This window comes from Pan paniscus, chromosome 12 (assembly GCF_029289425.2).
Source record: "Pan paniscus chromosome 12, NHGRI_mPanPan1-v2.0_pri, whole genome shotgun sequence".
Lineage (NCBI taxonomy): Eukaryota > Metazoa > Chordata > Mammalia > Primates > Hominidae > Pan > Pan paniscus.
Genome location: NC_073261.2, coordinates 102,536,958 through 102,558,533, shown reverse-complemented (window position 1 = coordinate 102,558,533; position 21,576 = coordinate 102,536,958). Strand labels below are relative to the sequence as shown.

The following is a 21,576-nucleotide window of genomic DNA, read 5'->3' as shown; positions in this document are numbered from 1 at the left end:
ATTTTTTTTTTCCTTGAATATTTTTGATCCATGATTGGTTGAGCCTGCAGGTGCATAGGGCTGTTGCCCAGGCTGAAGCACAGTGGCATGATGATGACCCACTGCATCCTTGAACTCCTGGGCTCAAGTTATCCTCCCACCTCAGCACCTCAACTTCCTGAGTAGCCGGAACCACAGAGGTGCACCATAATGCCTGGCTAACTTTTTTTTTCTGAGATGAAGTCTTGTTCTGTTGCCCAGGCTGGAGTGCAGTGGTGTGATTTCAGCACACTGCAACCTCTGCCTCCCAGGTTCAAGTGATTCTCCTGCCTCAGCCTTCTGAATAACTGGGACTACAGGTGCGTACCACCACACTTGGCTAATTTTTATATTTTTTAGAAGAGACAGGGTTTCACCATGTGACCAGGCTGGTCTTGAACTCCTGACCTCAAGTGATCCACCCACGGCTGGGCACTGTGGCTCACACCTGTAATCCCAGGACTTTGAGAGGCCGAGGCAGGTGGATCACCTGAGGTTGGGAGTTCGAGACCAGCCTGACCAACATGGAGAAACCCCGACTCTACTAAAAATAAAAAATTAGCCGGGTGTGGTGGCGCATGTCCGTAATCCCAGCTACTCGGGAGACTGAGGCAGGAGAATCTCTGGAACCCGGGAGATGGAGGTTGTGGTGAGCCGAGATTGTGCCATTGCACTCCAGCCTGGGCAACAAGAGCGGAACTCCATCTCAAAAATAAATAAATAAATAAATAAATAAATAAATAAATAAATAAATAAATAAATAAATGTGATCCACCCACCTTGGCCTCCCAAAGTGCTGGGATTACAGGCATGAGCCACTGCGCCTAGCCATTTTTTGTAGAGTCAGTCTCACTATTTTACCCAGACTGGTCTTGAACTCCTTGGCTTCAGCAATCCTCCTACCTTTTCCTCCCAAAGTGCTGGAATTACAGGTGTGAGGCACATGCCCAGTTCATTTGCTAAGTCAAATGGTATATTATACTTTTTTTCATAATAAGTTTTAAGAAGTCTTTCTTTTGTCAGATTATCAGACTTAAAATGTATTTTCTATCATTGCTTTATTTTGATGATGAAAATGACAGCTTTGAGTTTGCTCACTTTTTCTTTAGACACTTTTAAGTAATACTTTAGGACTACATGGTAACTTACATATTAAGCTTTTTACTTACTTACTTTTTACTTACTTTCTTTTTACTTTTACAGTAAGGCGAAAGAGAATGAAAGACGTAGATAACCTCAAAAGTATAAAAGAAGAATGGTAAGTTAATTCAAACTGAATTGCTTTGCTAATGCCTTTGTTAATATCGTCCTGTATTTTTATTACATTTCACTGGCAGAGATAGTAGAGTACGTTTTAATTATGTATGACTACTTCATTGTCATCTACTATGTTGAAGTAATTTTTTTACCATAGCTGCATTAAACAAATTTTATTGAAGTTACTGAATGTTTTTTATTAATTTTAAAAAGTTATCTGTGTTCATACATTACTTCTGTTATTTGATAAATTAAATAACTATTTACCTCATTAGCCTCTTGTGATAGATATACTATTTTAGTGTCATAGTGGGAATATGGCTTTGGAGTCAGATAAACCTAGGCTTGAATCCCGTCTCTGCCTTCTATTTTCTCTCTGGCCTTTGGGCAGCTTAGGTAAATTCTTTGAGCCTCAATATCTCATCTATAAAATAAGGATATAAATACCTACCTATCTGAAAGGTTTTATGTGTGTATCTTTTTTTCTTTTTCTTTTCTTTTTACAGACAGGGTGTCTGTTGCCCAGGCTAGAGTGCAGTGGTGCAATCATAGCTTGTTGGAGCCTTGAATTCCTGGGGACAAGTGATCATCTCTCCTTGGCTTCCTGAGTAGCTGGGACTACAGGCTTACACCACTGCCTCCAGTTAAATTTTTAAATTTTTTTGTAGCAATGAGGTCTCACTATATTGCTCAGAACTCCTGGCTTCAAGTGATCCTCCTGCCACAGCCTCTCAAAATGCTAGGATTATAAGCGTCAGCCACCACGCTTGGCCTATTATTTATTTTTTAACTCAGGTATTTATAGGCTTATATAAATATTTGATGCTAATTATATAATTGTGAGGTTGTTGGCCGGGCACAGTGGCTCACGCCTGTAATCTCGGCACTTTGGGAGGCCGAGGCAGGCGGATCACCTGAGGTCAGGAGTTCGAGACCAGCCTGGACAACATGATGAAATCCCATCTCTACTAAAAATACAAAAATTAGCCAGGTGTGGTGGCAGGTACCAGTAGTCCCAGCTACTCAGGAGGCTGAGGCAGGAGAATTGCTTGAACCTTAGAGGCGGAGGTTTCAGTGAGCCAAGACCGCACCACTGCACTCCAGCCTGGGTGACAGAGCAAGACTCCTCCGTCTCAAAAAATAAATAAAAATAAATAAATAAATGTGAAGTTGTGTCAGAGGTCTCCAAGACCACCCCTAGTTTTGATGATTTACTAGAAGAATTTGTAAGATTTAGAATGTAGTTATACTCATGATTATAATTTATTACAGTGAAGGGTTGCAAAGCAAAATCAGCAAAGGGAAAAAGCACATAGGGAAAACCAGGCACAAGCTTCCAGGGGTCCTCACCCAGTGGAGTCACCCAGGATGTACTTAATTCCCCCAGTAACAAGTTGTGACAAATTCATGTGACGTATTGTCTACCAGGAAAGCTCATTGGAGATGAGCCTAGAGTTTTTAGTGGGAGCTAGTTACATCCTAAAATTTCAGACTATCATAAGGAAAGCAGGAGTTCAATATAAATCACATTGTTTATATAAACTGTACAGTGAGCCATCCTTATAAATTTACGGTGATGGGAACCTTCTAGAAATCCAAGTTTGCAGGTGCGGCCGGGCGCAGTGCCTCATGCCTGTAATCCCAGCACTTTGGAAGGCCGAGGCGGGTGGATCACGAAGTCAGGAGATCGAGACCATCCTGGCTAACACGGTGAAACCCCGTCTCTACTAAAAATACAAAAAAAAAAAATTAACTGGGCATGGTGGCGGGTGCCTGTAGTCCCAGCTACTCGGGAGGCCAAGGCAGGAGAATGGCATGAACCCAGGAGGTGGAGCTTGCAGTGAGTCGAGATCGCGCCACTGCACTCCAGCCTGGGCGACAGAGTGAGACTCTGTCTCAAAAAAACCCAAAAAAACAGAAATCCAAGTTTGCAGATGCCAGCCCAGGGCCAGCCTTGTAAGCAAGTCTTTCAAAAGATAGCAATCAGATCTGCTATATTAACTCATTTCTGCGCAGTAATAAATTGAATGACTGATTTGAAATGGTAAAATTAACTTAGAACAGGCCTGTTTTAAAATGGCTTTATTGAAATATAATTCACATACCATATAATTCATTCACTTAAAATATATAGTTCAATAGTTTTTAGTACATTCACAGATTTTTGCAGTCATTAACATAGTCAATTTTCGCGCATTTATATTACCCCAAAGAGAAACCCCATATCCATTAGCAATCCCACCCATTGTCCTATGCCTTGCCCCTGACAACCATGAAACTGCTTTCTTTTTTTGAGACAGAATCTCACTCTGTTGCCCAGGCTGGAGTGCAACGGCCTGATCTTGGCTCACTGCAACCTCCACCTCCCAGGTTCAAGCAATTCCCCTGCCTTAGCCTCCCGAGTGGCTGAGATTACAGGCACACACCACCATGCTCAGCTAAGTTTTTTGTATTTTTAGTGCAGATGGGGTTTCACCATATTGGCCAGTCTGGTCTCAAACTCCTGACCTCAGGTGATCTGCCCGCCTTGGCCTCCCAGAGTTCTGGGATTACAGGTGTGAGCCACCATGCCTGGCTGTCTGCTTTCTATTTCTACAGATTTACCTGTTCTAGACATTTCATATAAATGCAGTTATACAATATGTGGTCTTTTGTGACTGACTGCTTTCACTTAGCATAATGTTTTCAAGGTTCACCTATGTTGTAGAGCATGTATCAGTATGTACTTTGAATTTTTTTTGTTTTTGTTTTTGCTTTTTTTGAGACGGAGTTTTGCTCTTGTCACCCAGGCTGGGGTGCAGTGGTACAATCTTGGCTCACTGCAACCTCTGCCTCCCAGGTTCAAGCAATTCTCCTGCCTCAGCCTCCCAAGTAGCTGGGACTACAGGTGTGTGCCACCACGCCTGGCTAATTTTTGTATTTTTAGTAGAGATGGGGTTTCACCATGTTGTCCAGGCTGATCTCGAACTCCTGACCTCAGGTGATCCGCCCACCTCGGCCTCCCAAAGTGCTAGGATTACAGACGTGAGCCACCGTGCCTGGCCTGTACTTTGAATTTTAAATAAAATATTTGGTAAAGTACACAAAAATATTGGTGATAGTTTATAATTTTCTTTGTAACAAAAGTGGATTTGTAAAAATGTTTTGTTAAAAACAATGGTCCAGGGAAAAATGCAAAGAAAACTGCCTTTTTTTTTTTTTTTTTTTTTTTGAGATGAAGTCTTGCTCTGTCACCAGGCTGGAGCGCAATGGCATGATCTCAGCTCATTGCAACCTCCGCCTCCCAGGTTCAAGTGATTCTCCTGCCTCAGCCTCCCGAGTAGCTGGGACTGTAGGTGCACACCACCACGCCCAGCTAATTTTTGTATTTTTAGTAGAGATGGGGTTTCACCATGTTGGCCAGGATGGTCTCTATCTCTTGACTTCATGATCTGCCCGCCTCGGACTCCCATAGTGCTGGGATTACAGGTGTGAACCACCGCACCCGGCCTTTTTTTTTTTTTTTTTTTTTTGAGACAGAGTCTTGCTCTGTCACCCAGGCTGGAGTGCAGTGGCGTGATCTCAGCTCACTGCAACCTCCGCCTCCCAGGTTCAAGCAATTCTCCTGCCTCAGCCTCCCGAGTAGTTGGGAGTACAGGTGCCCACCACCATGCCTGGCTAATTTTTGTACTTTTAGTAGAGATGGGGTTTCACCATGTTGTCCAGGCTGGTCTTGAACTCCTGACCTCAGGCAATCTGCCCACCTCAGCCTCCCAAAAGTGCTAGGATTACAGGCATGAGCCACTGCGCCCAGCCAAAAACTGCTTTTCTAAGTGTATCAGTTGTTCAAAGGTTATAAATGGTGAAGTTCTATGTTTACCATTTGTGCTATCTAAGCATCCACAGATGCAAATCTTTCACCTATATGAACAACAGCTAATTCATAACCTTATTTATGCAGAACACAGTAGACAATGAGAAAGCAAACAAAAGAGGCTGTTCTGCTGCCCAAATAGTTGTTTCAGAGTCCCTTACCTGAAGCAAAGGAAACAACAGAATGAAAAGGCAGCCTATGGAATGGGAAAAAAATATTTGGAAACAATATATTTTATAAGGGATTAGTTACGAAAATATATATCAGATACTCCTACAACTCAGTAGCAAAAAACTAAAAATCATAGCAACTATATTAGTCCATTTTCATGCTGCTGATAAAGACATACCCGAGACTGGGCAATTTACAAAAGTAAGAGTTTTTTTTTTCCTTTTTTTATTCTTTTTTTTTTTTTTTTTTTGAGACGGAGTTTCGCTCTTGTTGCCCAGGCTGGAGTGCAATGATGCAGTCTCGGCTCATGGCAGCCTCAGCCTCCTGGGTTCAAGCCATTCTCCTGCCTCAGCCTCCCTAGTGGCTGGAATTACAGGCATGTGCAACCACACCTGGCTAGTTTTGTATTTTTTAGTAGAGACAGGGTTTCTCCATGTTGGTCAGGCAGGCTGGTCTCCAACTCCCGACCTCAGGTGATCCACCCGCCTTGGCATCCCAAAGTGCTGGGATTACAGGCGTGAGCCACCGCGTCCGGCAAGGAAGAGGTTTAATTGGACTTACAGTTCCGCATGGCTGGGGAAGCCTCACAATCATGGCAGAAGGCAAGGAAGAGCAAGTTACATCTTAACATGGATGGCAGCAGGCAAAGAGAGAGAGTTTGTGCAGGGGAACTCCTCTTTTTAAAACTATCACATCTCATGAGACTTATTTATTATCATGAGAACAGCATGGGAAAGACTTGCTCCCATGATTCAATTACCTCCCACCGGGTCCCTCCCACAACACATGGGAATTCAGGATGAGATTTGGATGGGGACACAGCCAAACCGTATCAATAACCCAATTAAAAAATGGAAGAAAACGCCGGGCGCAGTGGCTCACACCCATAATCCCAGCACTTTGGGAGGCTGAGGTGGGCGGATCACGAGGTCAGAAGTTCGAGACCAGCCTGACCAACATGGTGAAACCCTGTCTCTACTAAAAATACAAAAAGTAGCCAGGCATGGTGGCGCACACTTGTAATCCCAACTACTCGGGAGGCTGAGGCAAGATTGCACCACTGCACTCCAGCCTGAGTGAAAGAGTGAGACAGTGTCTCAAAAAAAAAAAAAAAAAAAAAAAGAGAAAAGTGGAAAAAAAGTCTGAATAGACATTTCTCCAAATAAGGCATACAACAGGTATATGTTCAGTGTCACTAGTAATCATCAGGGAAATGCAAATCAAAATAAGAGTAATCACCTCACACCTGTCAGGATGGCTGTTGTCAAAAAACAAAAGAGCTAGTCCTGGTGAGGATATGGAGAAAAGAGAACCCTTGAACACTGTTGATGGGGATGCAAAATGGTGTAGCTACTATGGAAAACAGTATGGCGATTCCTCAAAAAATTAAAAATAGAATTGCCACAGAATGGATTGCTGAATAGATCCAGCAATCCCACCTCTGGATATTATCCAAAGGAATTGGAATCAGAATCTTGAAGAGGCTGGGTGCAGTGGCTCACATCTGTAATGCCAACATTTTGGGAACCCAAGGCAGGAGGATCCCTTGAGGGAAGGAGTTTGAAACCAGCCTTGTTGACATAGTGAGAACTCATCTCTACAAAAGAAAAATTGAAAAACTAGCCAGCCTGGTGACACATACCTGTAGACCCAGCTACTGAGGAGGCTGAGACAGGAGGATTGTTTGAGCCTAGGAGTTCTAGGCTGCAGTGAACCATGATCGTGTCACTGCACTTCTCCATTCTGGGTGACAGAGCCAGATCCTGTCTCAAAAAAAAAAAAAAATCTCGAAAAGAGATGAATGGGTAAAGAATATATAATACATACCCAAAATGGAATATTATCCAATCTTTTTTTTTTGAGACAGAGTTTCGCTCTTCTTGCCCAGGCTGGAGTGCAATGGCACAATCTCGGCTCACAGCAACCTCTGCCTCCCAGGTTCAAGTGATTCTCCTGCCTCAGCCTCCTGAGTAGCTGGCATTACAATCGTGTCCCACCACACCCGGCTAATTTTGTATTTTTAGTAGGGACAGGGTTTCACCATGTTGGTCAGGCTGGTCTCAAACTCCTGACCTCAAGTGATCCGCCTGCCTCGACCTCCCAAAGTACTGGGATTACAGGCGTGAGTCACTACACTCGGCTATTCAGTCTTGAGAAAGAAGGAAATTCTGCAGTATGCAACAACATAGATGAACCTTGAGGATATAATGGTGGCTGCCAGGGGCTAGGGGAAAGTGAAAATGAGGAGTTGCTAATCAGTGGGCATAAGGTTTCAGTTAAGCAAGATGAATAGGTCCTAGAGATATGCTGAACAACATAGTACCTATAGTTAACCACACTTTATTGTTCACTTAAAAATATGTTAAGAGGTTAGGTCTCATTTTAAGTGTTCTTACCATGATAAAATAAAAAAAACTTTTTAGAAAGTCCCTCACCTGAAGCTTCTGTACTTTTATTATTATAGGAACTCCTGACATTTTAAGATGTGTTTACTGGCTGAGCGCAGTGGCTCACGTCTGTAATCCTAGCACTGTGGGAGGCCAAAGCAGGCACATTTCTTGACCCCAGGAGTTCAAGACTGGCCTGGGGCATATGGTAAACCCTCATGCCTACAAAATACAAAAATTAGCTATTGGAGAGGCTGGAACTATAGGCATGTGCCACCATACCTGGCTAATTTTTCGTATTTTTTTTATAGAGATGGGGTCTCCCTATGTTGCCCAGGCTGGTCTCAAACTCCTGGGCTCAAGGGATCCTCCCACCTCTGCCTCCTAAAGTGCTGGGATAATAGGCATGAGCCACTGCACCTGGCCTCCTTTCCAACCTGTATACATTTTACTTCCTTTCCTTATCTTACTGGATTAGCTCGGACTTCCAGTACAACACTGATGAGGAATGGTGAGATGCAGCATCCTTGTCTTGTTCCTGATCTTAGTGGGAAAGCATCTAGTTTCTCATGATTAAATATGATGTTAGATGTAGGCTTTTGCAGACATTGTTTACCAAGTTGAGAAAGTTCCCTTTCTATTCCTAGTTGGTGGGGATTTTATGAATGGTTGTTAGATATTGTCTAATGCTTTTTCTGCATATGTTGATATGATTATATTATTTTTCTTCTTTAGGCCAATGATGTGATAGATTACATGAATTGATTTTCAGTGTTAAACCACTGCAGCCTCGCATACCTAGGATAAATCCTACACGGTTGTGGTGTTTACTTTTTTATATACATTGTTGTATTCTGTTTGCTAATATTTTGTGGAGTATTTTTGCATATATGTTCATGATAAATTTTCTGTAGCTTTCCTTTCTTGTAATGTCTTTGGTTTTAGTATTAGCATAGTGTTATCCTCGTAGAATGAGTTAGAAGTATTCCCTCTGCTTCTATTTTCTGGAAGAGATTATAGAGAATTGGTATCATTTCTTTCTTAAATGTTTGGTAGCATTCATCAGTGACATCATCCAGACCTGGTGCTTCTGTTTCGGAAGGTTATATATTATTGATTTAATTCCCTTAGTATGCATAAGCCTATTCATATTATCTGTTCCTTCTTGTGTGTGTTTTGATAGAGTGTGCCTTATAATAAATTGGTTCATTTCATCTAAGTTATCAATTTTAGGGGCATAAAGCAGTTCTTAATGCCTTTGCTACTCTTTTTTCCTGTGCCTATACACTCATCAAAAGTGAAACAAACCCATTACCACCTGTTCAATGGAGCCAGAGTGCCCCAGTTTTCTGAACTGTACCTTATATCTCTTATTGTAGTTATTTTCTTTTTTTTTTTTAAAGACAGAATCTCGCTTTGTCGCCAGGCTGGAGTGCAGTGCCGCGATCTTGACTCACTGCAACCTCCGCCTCCCAGGTTCAAGCATTTCTCCTGCCTCAGCTTCCCAAGTAGCTGGGACTACAGGCGCATGCCACCACTCCAGCTAATTTTTGTATTTTTAGTAGAGACGGGGTTTCACCATGTTGGCCAGATGGTCTTGATCTCTTGACCTCGTGATCCGCCCACCTTGGCCTCCCAAAGTGCTGGGATTACAGGCGTGAGCCACCGCACCTGGCCTGGTAGATATTTTCTTTTTTTCTTTTTTTTTTTTGAGACAGAGTCTCGCTCTGTTGCCCAGGCTGGAGTGCGGTGGCGCGATCTCAGCTCACTGCAAGCTCTGCCTCCCAGGTTCACGCCATTCTTCTGCCTCAGCCTCCCGAGTAGCTGGGACTACAGGCACCCGCCACCACACCTGGCTAATTTTTGTATTTTTAGTAGAGACGGGGTTTCACCGTGTTAGCCAGGACAGTCTCGATCTCCTGACCTTGTGATCCGCCCACCTTGGCCTCCCAAAGTGCTAGGATTACAGGCGTGAGCCACCGCGCCCGGCCTTTTTTTTTTTTTAATGTTTTTGTTTTTGTTTTGAGATAGGGTCTTACTCTGTTGCCCAGGCCTGGAGTACATTGACATGATCTCAGTTCACTGCAACCTTGGCCTCCTGAGCTCAGCCTCCCAGGTAGCTGGGGCTACAGGTGTGCACCACCACGCCCAGCTTATTCTTTTCTTTTTTTATAGAGATGGGATTTCGCCATGTTGCCCAGGCTGGTCTCCAATCCTGGGCTCAAGCAGTTCTCCCACCTTGGCCTCCCAAAATGCTGGGATTACAGGCATGAGCCATTGTGCCTGGCTGTATTTTCTATTGTAACTATTTCCTATGATACATCTCCACTCTACTCTACTCTTGCTATACATTTCCACTCCACTCCACTCCACTCTACCCTGAACCTCTTATAAACATAGACCGTTTCTTACTCATCTTCATATCTCCCTGCCACCTAGCATGTAGTAGATAGATACTCAATAAATATTTGAGTAATTTGAATGCACATGATGAAGTTTAATAGAATTTACACATTAAATAAATAACATGAAGGAATGAAATTTCAGCTACTCTGGATGCTCAGCTTTATTGGCTTTGTATTTAGTAATTACTAATGGAGCACTAACTACCATCTGAACAGAAGAAACAGTTAAATACCAGAAAGCATAAAATGGTTATAATGATATTACTAATATTTGAGAGTGTACTGTGTGCCAGTATGTATACTGATACTTACTATATACCATGTTTAGGCTTTTATATATATTTTCATTTAATCTTCACAACAACCATGTGAAATGAGTGGTGGTATCTGTATTTCACAGATAAGCAAAGCAAATCACATAGAAGTTAAGTTTCTTGTCCATTGTCAGTGTGACTAAATGAAGGCACTTAAATACAAACAGCAACACCCAGACTTTTAGACAATATGCTATACTGCTATGTGACTATGCTGATTAAAGGAAGGGGAAAATCACTAGTGTTATAAGAAACCATCTTAGGGTGTAACTATTTCTGTATAAGAGGTATCATGTCATTGCTTTGGAAAAGGCATAATACTTTGTGATAATATGGAGTGTTTTAAGAGTATATACGAGAGGACTACCTAGGGAAGGAAAAAAATGTATACCTAAGTTAAAGCACTGCCCTGAGTATCGACATTTTAGTAACAATATAGTGATGGCCTTTTTTTTTTTAAGAGATGAGGTCTCACTATGTTGCCCAGGCTAAAATGCAGTAGTTAGTCACGGCATTCTAGTGGGCTCAGTCACAGCACACTACAGCCTCAAACTCCTGGCCTCAAGTCACGCTCCTCAAGTGACTACAGACGTGCACCACCACGCCAAGGCTCAGTGATAGCTATTCTCCATGACAGTCTAGCATAGTGATTAAGAGCAGAGACATTGGTAGCTTGAGTTCAGTTCCTAGCACTGCCTCCTAGTAGCTTTGTGGTCTCTGGCAAATTTCTTAAGCTTTTTCTTCATCTATTAAATGGGGATAAAAATAATACCTACCTTTTAGGGTCATTGTGAGGATTTGGATGAGTTGGCACATGTAAGGTACTTAGAATAGTTCTTTATAAGATGTCATGGTTAGGATCACAGACTTGGGAGACAGAGTGGCAGCATGGTTAGTTAACAGTATCTAACTTTGCCGGGCGTGGTGGCTCACGCCTGTAATCCCAGCACTTCGGGAGGCTGAGGCAGGCGGATCACGAGGTCAGATCGAGATAATCCTGGCTAACATGGTGAAACCCTGTCTCTACTGAAAATATAAAAAATTAGCCAGGTGTGGTGGCGGGTGCCTGTAGTCCCAACTACTCCGGAGGCTGAGGCAGGAGAATGGCATGAACCCAGGAGGTGGAGCTTGCAGTGAGCCAAGATTGCGCCACTGCAGTCCAGCCTGGGGGACAGAGTGAGACTCCGTCTCAGGAAAAAAAAAAAAAAAAACAGTATCTAACTTATATTTCCTGGCACAGTATAAGAGGTATAAAAGTATGATTTATAATACTTTATAAAAGTATTATTTATAGAATTTGAGAAATCGTATCTCTGTACTTTTATAAATTTTCCTGCATGATTTCAAAAGAGAACAACCAGAAACCATCTTTTTCTAGCAAACAGAATCTTAGATAATATTTCTTTTTTTCTTTTTTCTTTTTTTTTTTTTTGAGACGGAGTCTCGCTCTGTCGCCAGGCTGGAGTGCAGTGGCATGATCTCGGCTCACTGCAACCTCCGCCTCCCAGGTTCAAGCGATTCTTCTGCCTCAGCCTCCTGAGTAGCTGGGACTACAGGTACGCACCACCACGCCTAGCTAATTTTTATATTTTTAGTAGAGACGAGGTTTCATCATGTTGTCCAGAATGGTCTTGATCTCTTGACCCCGTGATCCGCCTGCCTCAGCCTCCCAAAGTGCTGGGGTTACAGGCATGAGCTACCTCACCCAGCTGATATTTCTTATATAAAGAAATAAAAATACAAAATAAAAACCAGTAAAGTATTAAACTACTATAGGCTGGATACAGTGGCTCACACCTGTAATGCCAGTACTTTGGGAAACAGACACGGGAGGATTGCTTGAGCCCAGGAGTTTGAGATAAGCCTGGACAGCATAGTGAGACCCTTTTTCTCCAAAACATTTATTTATGTATTTGCTCTGTTGCCAGGCTGGAGTGCAGTGGTGCAATCTTGGCTCACTGCGACCTCCACCTCCCAGGTTCAAGTGATTCTCCTGCCTCAGCCTCCTGAGTAGCTGGGAGTACAGGAGCGTACCATCATGCCCAGCTAATTTTTGTATTTTTTGTAGAGACAGGGTTTCACCATGTTGGCCAGAATGGTCTCAATCTCTTGACTTCATGATCCTCCCGCCTTGGCCTCTGAAAGTGCTGGGATTACAGGCATGAGCCACTGTTCCCAGCCTCTCCAAAACATTTTTAAAATTCAGCCAGCTGTGGCAATGTGTGCCTGTAGAACCAGCTACTTGGGGGAGAATCACTTGAGTCCAGGAGATTGAGGCAGCAGTGAGCTGTGATCATGCAACTGCACTTCATCCTGGGTGACAGAATGAGACTCTGTCTCAAAAATAAATAAATAAATCACTATAAATAATGTTTTCAGTGGGAAATATTCTGAAGTGTGCAAAGGAACAAAAATGCAATTGTTCCTGATGCATTATCCCCTTTAGTTCAAGAGTGTTTTCTGTTACCAAAAAAACGCATAGTAATCCCTTTTAAAGTCATTTTGAGCCCTTTAAAAATAACACATTTTTGGCCAGGAGCAGTGGCTCACACCCGTAATCCCAGCACTTTGGGTGGCCAAGACAGGCACATCACTGGAGCCCAGGAGTTTGAAACCAGCCTGGGCAACACAGTGAAATCCCATCTCTACAAAAAATTAGCTGGACATGGTGGTTGGAGCCTGTAGTCCCAGCTACTTGGGGGTCTGAAGTGGGAAGATTGGTTGAGCCCTGGAGGTTGAGACTGTAGTGAGCTGAAATTGCGCCACTCCACTCCAGCCTGCATGACAGAGAGGGACCTTGTCTCAAGAAAACCTCAAAAAACAGAACAAAAACACCACACATTTTCTACTCCAGACCAGTGGTTTTTAACCTAGAGAGATTTTTGCCCCTAGACGCATTTGGCAATGTGAAGAGATGTTTTTGGTTGTTATAACACTGGGGATTGGGGATGGGGCAGGGATGTGCATCCTACTTGTTGTATCTCATGGGTAAAGGCCAAGGATACTGTTTAACATTCTGCAACAGTGATCCCCAACTTTTTTGGCACCAGGGACTGGTTTTGTGGAAGACAGTTTTTCCACGGACCTGTCAGGGGAGAAGGGGAGAAGGGGAGATGGTTTTGGGATGATTCAAGCACATTACATTTATTTGCACTTTATTTCTATTATTATTACATTGTAGTGTATAATGAAATAATTATACATCTCACCATAATGTAGAATCAGTGGGAATCCTAAGCTTGTTTTCCTGCAACTAGATGGTCCCATTTGGGGGCGATGGGAAACAGCGACAGATCATGAGGCATTAGAGTCTCATAAGGAGCCTGCAACCTATATCCCTTGGATGCTCAGTTCACAGGTTCATGCTCCTATGGGAATCTAATGCCACCACTGATCTGACAGGAGACAGAGCTCAGGTGGTAATGTGAGCGATGGGAGCAACAGTAAATACAGATGAAGCTTTGCTTGTTCGCCTGTCACTCACCACCTGCTGTGCAACCTGGTTTCTGACAGGCCATGGGCTTAGGGGTTGGGGATCACAATTTCCAATGCACAGGACACCTCATACAGCAAAGCATTATTCATTTCTAAATGTTAATAGAGCTGAGGTTGAGAAAACCATGCTCTGGACTAAAAAGGGGTTAATGACTTCCCCAAGGTTATATTAACTTAGAAGAGGGCCTGAACTACAGATATGCACGTAGCATCTAAGTTCAATATCCTTAACTAGAACAAAATAAGTAAATTTTTAGAGACCTAATAGTTAATAGTGCCTGTTTTTCTTTATCTTGTTTAGGGTTTGTGAAACAGGATCTGATAATCAACCTCTTGGTAATAATCAACAATCAAATTGTGAATATTTTGTTGATAGCCTTTTTGAGGAAGCTCAGAAGGTTAGTTCCAAATGTGTGTCTCCCGCTGAACAGAAGAAACAGGTAAATAAATGTCTATTACTTTTCTTTTTCTTTCAGTGTTTCTCAATATATGGACCTGTTAGAGGGTCCCTAAGGTCAAAATTGTTTTGTTTGAGACAAGGTCTTTCTCTGTCACCCAGACTGGAGTGCAGTGGCTCGATCTTAGCCCACTGCAACCTCAACCTCCTGGGTTCAAGCAGTCCTCCTGCCTCAGCATTCGCAGGTAGCCCGGACCTCAGCACACACCACCATGCCCAGCTAATTTTTTTATTCTTTTGTAGAGACGGGGTCTAGCTTTGTTGCCCAGGCTGGTCTCAAATTCCTGGGCTCAAGTAGTTCTCCTGCCTTGGTTTCCCAAAGTGCTGGGATTATAGGTGTGAGGCCAAAACTGTTTTCATAATAGATATTGTTTCCCTTTTTCACTATGTTCACAAGCTAGGCACACCTATAATCCCAGCACTTTAGGAGACTGAGGCAGGAGGATCACTTGAGCCTAGGAGTTAAAAACCAGTCTGGGCAATAAAGCAAGACCCATCTCTACAAAAGAATAAAAAAATTAACTGGGCATGGTGCCATGTGCCTGTAGTCCCAGCTTCTTGGGAGGCTGAGTTGGGAGGATTGCTTGAGCTCAGGAGTTTGAGGCTGCAGTGAGCCATGACCGCACCACTGCACTCCAGCCTGGGTGACAGAGTGAGACCCTGACTGATAAGGTAAGAGTAAGGTAAGGTAAAAAAATAACTGTGTTCACTTTGCACTGATATTGCAAAAGTAGTGGTGGGTAAAACTGCAACACTTTAGCAGGAATCAAGGCAGTGGCAACAAACTGTGCTAGCAGTTACTGGTTGAACATCCCAAATCCACTGAATCCAAAAATCCAAAATGCTTCAAAATCCAACATGTTTTCAGTGCTGACATGATGCTCAAAGGGATGCTTATTGGGGGCATTTCAGATTTTGAGTCTTGAATTTGGAAAGCTCAACCAGCAAATATTTCAGAATCTGAAATTCAAAACCCTCTGGTCGCAAGCATTTCAGATAAGGGATATTCAACCTGTACTTTATTCTTTGCGTATACTTCCAAGGGGAAAAAAAAAACTAATTTTAATTAAGAATGTCCTTGATGCAGTAGAATTTATAAATTTTGTTTCTCGGCCGGGCGCGGTGGCTCATGCCTGTAATCCCAGCACTTTGGGAGGCTGAGGCGGGTGGATCACGAGGTCAGGAGTTCAAGATCAGCCTGATCAACATGGTGAAACCCTGTCTCTACTAAAAATACAAAAAGTAGCAGGGCGTGGTGGTGCATGCCTGTAATCCCAGCTACTCAGGAGGCCGAGGCAGGAGAATTGCGTGAACCTGGGAGGCGGAGGTTGCAGTGAGTTGAGATTGCGCCACTGCACTCCAGCCTGGGCGACAGAGCTAGACTTGGTCTCAAAATAAATAAATAAATTAATTAATTAATTTTGTATCTCAAACCTTGAATACACATCGTAATATTCTGTGTGACAAAATGTGAAGTATACATAAAGTATTTCTACAATATACAGAAGTGTCTCAAGGAAAGGTGCAGTTATTTGAGATCAACAAACTGTCTGCTTTTTCATGGCATATTGTTTCTGCAAGAAAGAATGGTTTACATACATACTATGGATATTCCAACTCACTCTGTCACCCAGGCTGGAGTGCAATGGCATGATCTCAGCTCACTGCAAGCTCTGTCTCCCAGGTTCAAGCCATTCTCCTGCCTCAGCCTCCCTAGTAGCGGGGATTACAGGTGCGCACCACCATGCCTAGCTAATTTTTTGTATTTTTAGTAGAGACAGGGTTTCACCATGTTGGTCAGGCTGGTCTCGAACTCCTGACCTTGTGATCTGCCCACCTCAGCCTCCCAAAGTTCTGGGATTACAGGCGTGAGCCACCGCACCTGGCCTGGTAGATATTTTCTTTTTTTCTTTTTTTTTTTGTCTGAGACAGAGTCTCGCTCTGTCGCCCAGGCTGGAGTGCAGTGGTGCCATCTCTGCTCACTGTAAGCTCCGCCTCCCAGGTTCATGCCATTCTCCTGCCTCAGCCTCCCGAGTAGCCCGGACTACAAGCGCCCGCCACCACACCTGGCTAATTTTTTGTATTTTTAGTAGAGACAGGGTTTCACAGTGTTAGCCAGGATGGTTTCAATCTCCTGACCTCGTGATCTGCCCGCCTCAGCCTCCCAAAGAGTACTTGGATTACAGGCGTGAGCCGCTGTGTCCAGCCTTTTTTTTTTTTTTTGAGATGGAGTCTTGCTCTGTCACCCAGGCTGGAGTGCAGTGGCACAATCGGCTCACTGCAACCTCTGCCTTCTGGATTCAAGCCATTCTCCTGCCTCAGCCTCCCCAGTAGCTGGGATTACAGGCATGCACCACCACGCCTAGCTAATTTTTGTATTTTAGTAGAGACGGGGTTTCACCATGTTGGACAGGCTGGTCTCAAACTCCTGACCTGGTGATCCACCCACCTCAGCCTCCCAAAGTGCTGGGATTACAGGCATGAGCCACCGTGCCCGGCCCTGCCTGGTAGATATTTTCTAATAATGAATGAAGTGAGCCTGGCACTTCAAGGAAAACAACTTATAGTAGCTGTTGAAAATGATTAATTTTTTTTTTTTTTTTTTTTTTTTGAGACGGAGTCTCGCTCTGTCGCCCAGGCTGGAGTGCAGTGGTGCAATCTCGGCTCACTGCAAGCTCCGCCTCCTGGGTTCATGCCATTCTCCTGCCTCAGCCTCCTGAGTAGTTGGGACTACAGGTGACCACCACCACACCTGGCTAATTTTTTTTTGTATTTTTAGTGGAGACGGAGTTTCACCCTGTTAGTCAGGATGGTCTTGATCTCCTGACCTCGTGATCCGCCCGCCTCAGCCTCCCAAAGTGCTAGGATTACAGACTTGAGCCACCGTGCCTGGCCAAAAAATGATAAATTTTTATTTAACCAACTTTTTTTTTTTTATTTTGAGACGGACTCTCGCTCTGTCGCCCAGGCTGGAGTGCAGTGGCGTGATCTCGGCTCACTGCAAGCTCCGCCTCCTGGGTTCACACCATTCTCCTGCCTCAGCCTCCTGAGTAGCTGGGACTACAGGCACCCGCCACCACGCCTGGCTAATTTTTTTGTATTTTTAGTAGAGACAGGATTTCACCATGTTAGCCAGGATGGTCTCGATCTCTTGACCTCGTGATCCGCCCGCCTCGGCCTCCCAAAGTGCTGGGATTACAGACGCGAGCCACTGCGCCTGGCCTTAACCAACTTTTTAAGTGAAAATAAGACTTTTAGAAAATTGCCACTATAGGCTGGGCTTGGTGGCTTACGCCTGTAATCTCATAGCTTTGGGAGGCCAAGGTGGGTGAATCACTTGAGGCCAGGAGTTCAAGACCAGCCTGGCTAACGTGCTGAAACTCTTTCTCTACTAAAAAATACAAAAATTAGCTAAGCTTGGTGATGCACGCCTGTAATCTCAGCTACTCAGGAGGTTAAGGCATGAGAATCACTTGAACCAGGGAGGCGGAGCTCGCAGTGAACCAAGATCGTGCCACTGCACTCTAGCCTGGGTAACACAGCAAGACTGTCTCAAAAAAAAAAAAAAGAAAAGAAAAGAAAAAGAAAGCAACCATACCTTGACAGCTTCTCAAAACTTAAGGAATTTCCTAGTGAGATTAGTGTCATTTTGATAAATATAAATTTGTTTATATAATTAAATGTGTCAGCAGTTGGAAGATCTGCATAATCAAGAAAACCAGTATTTTCCAAATGAGCAATATATGATGTTATACAGTGATTCATGAGTAAAAGAGCCAAAGAATCACATATACTAAAAGACTTTAACGTAACAAGTATATGAAAAGATGGTTGGTAAGTTTCAGATTCCACATTCAGATTCTCAACTAACTTTTGAGATACTACTACTACTTATTAAATTTTGAAGAAGTGTCAAAGAAGATTATCCTGGGAAGGCTATTAAAACACTTCTTTTTCTAACTACATAACTGTATGAGGTTTTGTTTTTAAAAAAAACATTTCAATCAAAATAACATGTCAAAGCAGACTGAGAGTGGTACCAATTATGAGACCCCAGCTGATTTTTTGATGTGAGACATTTTAAAAAGTATTTGTGAAAAATCCTTTCACTCTGATTCGCTTTTTAAATTAAAACTTAATCTATTAGTTGTGAAAGGCTTATGTTAAAAAAAGGCTTCTGTTAAAAAGCAGACTTATTACTCCTTGACCCTAGCATCTACTTTCTTTTTTCGTTTTTTTAAGATGGCGTTTCACTACTGTTGCCCAGGCTGGAGTGCAGTGGTGCGATCTCGTCTCCCCACAGCTTCCACCTCCTGGGTTCAAGCGATTCTCCTACCTCAGCCTGGGATTACAGGCATGCACCACCATGCCTGGCTAATTTGTATTTTTAGTAGAGACGGGGTTTCTCCATGTTGGTCAGGCTGGTCTTGAACTCCTGACCTCAGGTGATTCACCTGCCTTGGCCTCCCAAAGTGCTGGGATTACAGGCGTGAGCCACCACATCTGGCCGCATCTACTTTCCAGAGGCAACAACTTATAACTCTTAGATATTTCTACTGACATGAGCTTTCTGTTTCTGATAATATGCTAATAGTGATAGTTATTGATTTTTCAGATTTTTGAATTATGTATTCACTTTGTATTATACATAATAAGGATTTAGCTCTTTTTCTACCTTCCCCCTCTCCTCAGATCACCTCTTCCCATTCTTCTAACATAGTTGTGTCACAATTGGGGATTAAATCAATTGTTATTCATATCTGTAAAAGTGTAAATACTGTACAGCATAAGCGGGAGCTACCGCGCCTGGCCCACCAGTTAAAATTTTTCTAAGGGAAGATTGTGGTGAAACCCTTCTTCCTTCAGTGGATTGGTTGTCGACTAGGGGAGCTCTACTGCTCTTGCTCTGGAATCTATGATCCTGAGTATTCTCTCTCCTGATTACTCAATTCTATGCCTCGCCCAACATCGCCTCCCCCTTATATTTTAATGTTTATGAAGCCAGTTGTAGTAGTCCATTTTTACGCTGCTGATAAAGACATACCCGAGACTGGGAAGAAAGGAAATTTAATTTGACTTAGTTCCACATGGCTGGGGAGGTCTCATAATCATGGCACCAGCAGGAGAAAATGAGCAAGAAGCAAAAGTGGAAACTCCTGATAAACCCACCAGATCTCGTGAGACTTATTCACTATCACAAGAATTGCATGGGAAACACGGGCCCCCATGATTCAATTACCTCCCCCTTGGTCCCTCCCACAACACACGGGAATTCTGGGAGATACAATTCAACTTGAGATTTTGGTGAGGACACAGCCAAACCATATCAATGATTTTGATTTTTTGTGGAAACTGGGTCTCGCTATGTTGCCAGGGCTGGTCTCCAACTCCTAGGCTCAAGTAGTCCTCCTGTCTTGGCCTCCCGAAGTGCTGGGATTACAGGAGTGAACTACCCCACCCGGCCTGAATAGTGATAGAAGAAATTTTCAAAGGACTTTCAATCCTACTACATTTTATTAACATGATGCATTTTGTTTCCTACTGTTTTGCAGGTAGATGTAAATATAAAATTATGGAAAAACGGATTCACCGTCAACAACGATTTCAGAAGTTATTCCGATGGTGCCAGTCAGCAGTTTTTGAACTCCATCAAAAAGGGGTGAGTAGCCAGGTGTGGTAGGTCAAGCCTGTAATCCCAAAACTTTGGCAGGCTGTGGCGAGAGGATTGCCTGAGCTCAGGAGTTCAAGGCCAGCCGGGGAACATAGCCAGACCTCATCTCTACTTAAAAAAAAAAAAAATTACCAGCCAGCCCAGCTACTCAGGATTGCTTGCACTTGGGAGACTGAGGCTACAGTGAGCCATGCTTGCACTGCTGCACTCCAGCCTGGGCAACAGCACGACGCCCTGTCTCCAAAAAAAAAAGGCGGGGGTCGGGGGGGTGGGGGTGGGCTTGGTGGCTCATGCCTGTGATCCCAGCACTTTGGGAGGCTAAGATGGGGAGATCACCTGAGGTTGGGAGTTCGAGACACCAGCCTGACCAACATGGAGAAACCCCATCTCTACTAAAAATACAAAATTAGCCGAGTGTGGTGGCACATGCCTGTAATCCCAGCTACTTGGGAGTCTGAGGCAGGAATTCACTTGAACCCGAGAGGCGGAGGTTGCAGTGGGCCAAGATTGCACCATTGCACTCCAGCCTGGACAACAAGAGCAAAACTCCATCTCAAAACCAAAGCAAAACAAAAAAACAACGAGCTGGAGTGAGTAATCTTTGTAATCAGAAGATATTTTAGGCATTGTTTTGGTGAAAGAATCCATTTTAATGTTCACACACTCCCTACACATTCACAGATATACTTTTTCTTTTGTACATTCACATTTTTATAAGATGAATTTTCTTAAGAGAACCACAACTACAATTTTTTTTTTTCCCGAAATGGAGTCTTGCTCTTTTGCTCAGGCTGGAATACAGTGACATGATCTCAGCTCACTGCAGCCTCCGCCTACTGGGGTCAAGTGATTCTTGTGCCTCAGCCTCCTGAGTAGCTGAGATTACGGGTGTGCGCCACCATGCCCATCTAATTTTTGTATTTTTTAATAACAGTTTCACCATGTTGGCCAGGCTAGTCTTGAACTCCTGACCTCAAGTGATCTGCCAACCTCTGCCTCCCAAATTGCTGAGATTACAGGTGTGAGCCACCACGCCTGGCCAACAAATATAATTTTGAAGAAAGTTTAGGAACTTGAATTCTGATCAACCCAAATCTTACTTAAACTAATTTACTTTACTAAGTATTTTCTAATACCTCATTTTCTTTATTATTTAATTTTGTTTAAATGTTTAAATATCTTTAAAGTCTTTAAAATGGTCATGGTAGAAGTCTCTCTGACCCTACTCTGGCTTGGGAGGCTGCCCGATTCATGAATAAAAATTTTAAAAGAATCTGCCAGGCACAGTGGCTCATGCCTGTAATCCCAGCACTTTGGGAGGCCGAGGCGTGCAGATCACGAGGTCAGGAGATTGAGACCATCCTGGCTAACACGGTGAAACTCCGTCTCTACTGAAAATACAAAAAAATTAGCCGGGTGTGGTGGCGGGCACCTGTAGTCCCAGCTACTTGGGAGGCTGGGGCAGGAGAATGACTTGAACCTGGGAGGCGGAGCTTGCAGTGAGCCACGATCACGCCACTGCACTCCAGCCTGGGCAACAGAGCGAGA

The 21,576-nt window shown here is 43.5% G+C and overlaps 1 protein-coding gene across 7 annotated transcripts in view; it reads left to right on the top strand.

The window, feature by feature from the left end:
- UBXN2A (UBX domain protein 2A) overlaps nucleotides 1-21,576 on the top strand; it is a 71,360-nt gene that overhangs the window by 29,890 nt on the left and 19,894 nt on the right. For all 7 annotated transcript variants that reach the window (XM_008952376.4, XM_055108177.2, XM_034952692.3 and 4 more), the window contains exons 2-4: nucleotides 1,222-1,276; nucleotides 14,202-14,340; nucleotides 19,910-20,016. In XM_008952376.4, the coding sequence (XP_008950624.1) occupies nucleotides 1,236-1,276; nucleotides 14,202-14,340; nucleotides 19,910-20,016 (287 nt within the window). In that variant the 5' untranslated portion in view covers nucleotides 1,222-1,235. The remainder of the gene's footprint in view (nucleotides 1-1,221; nucleotides 1,277-14,201; nucleotides 14,341-19,909; nucleotides 20,017-21,576) is intronic.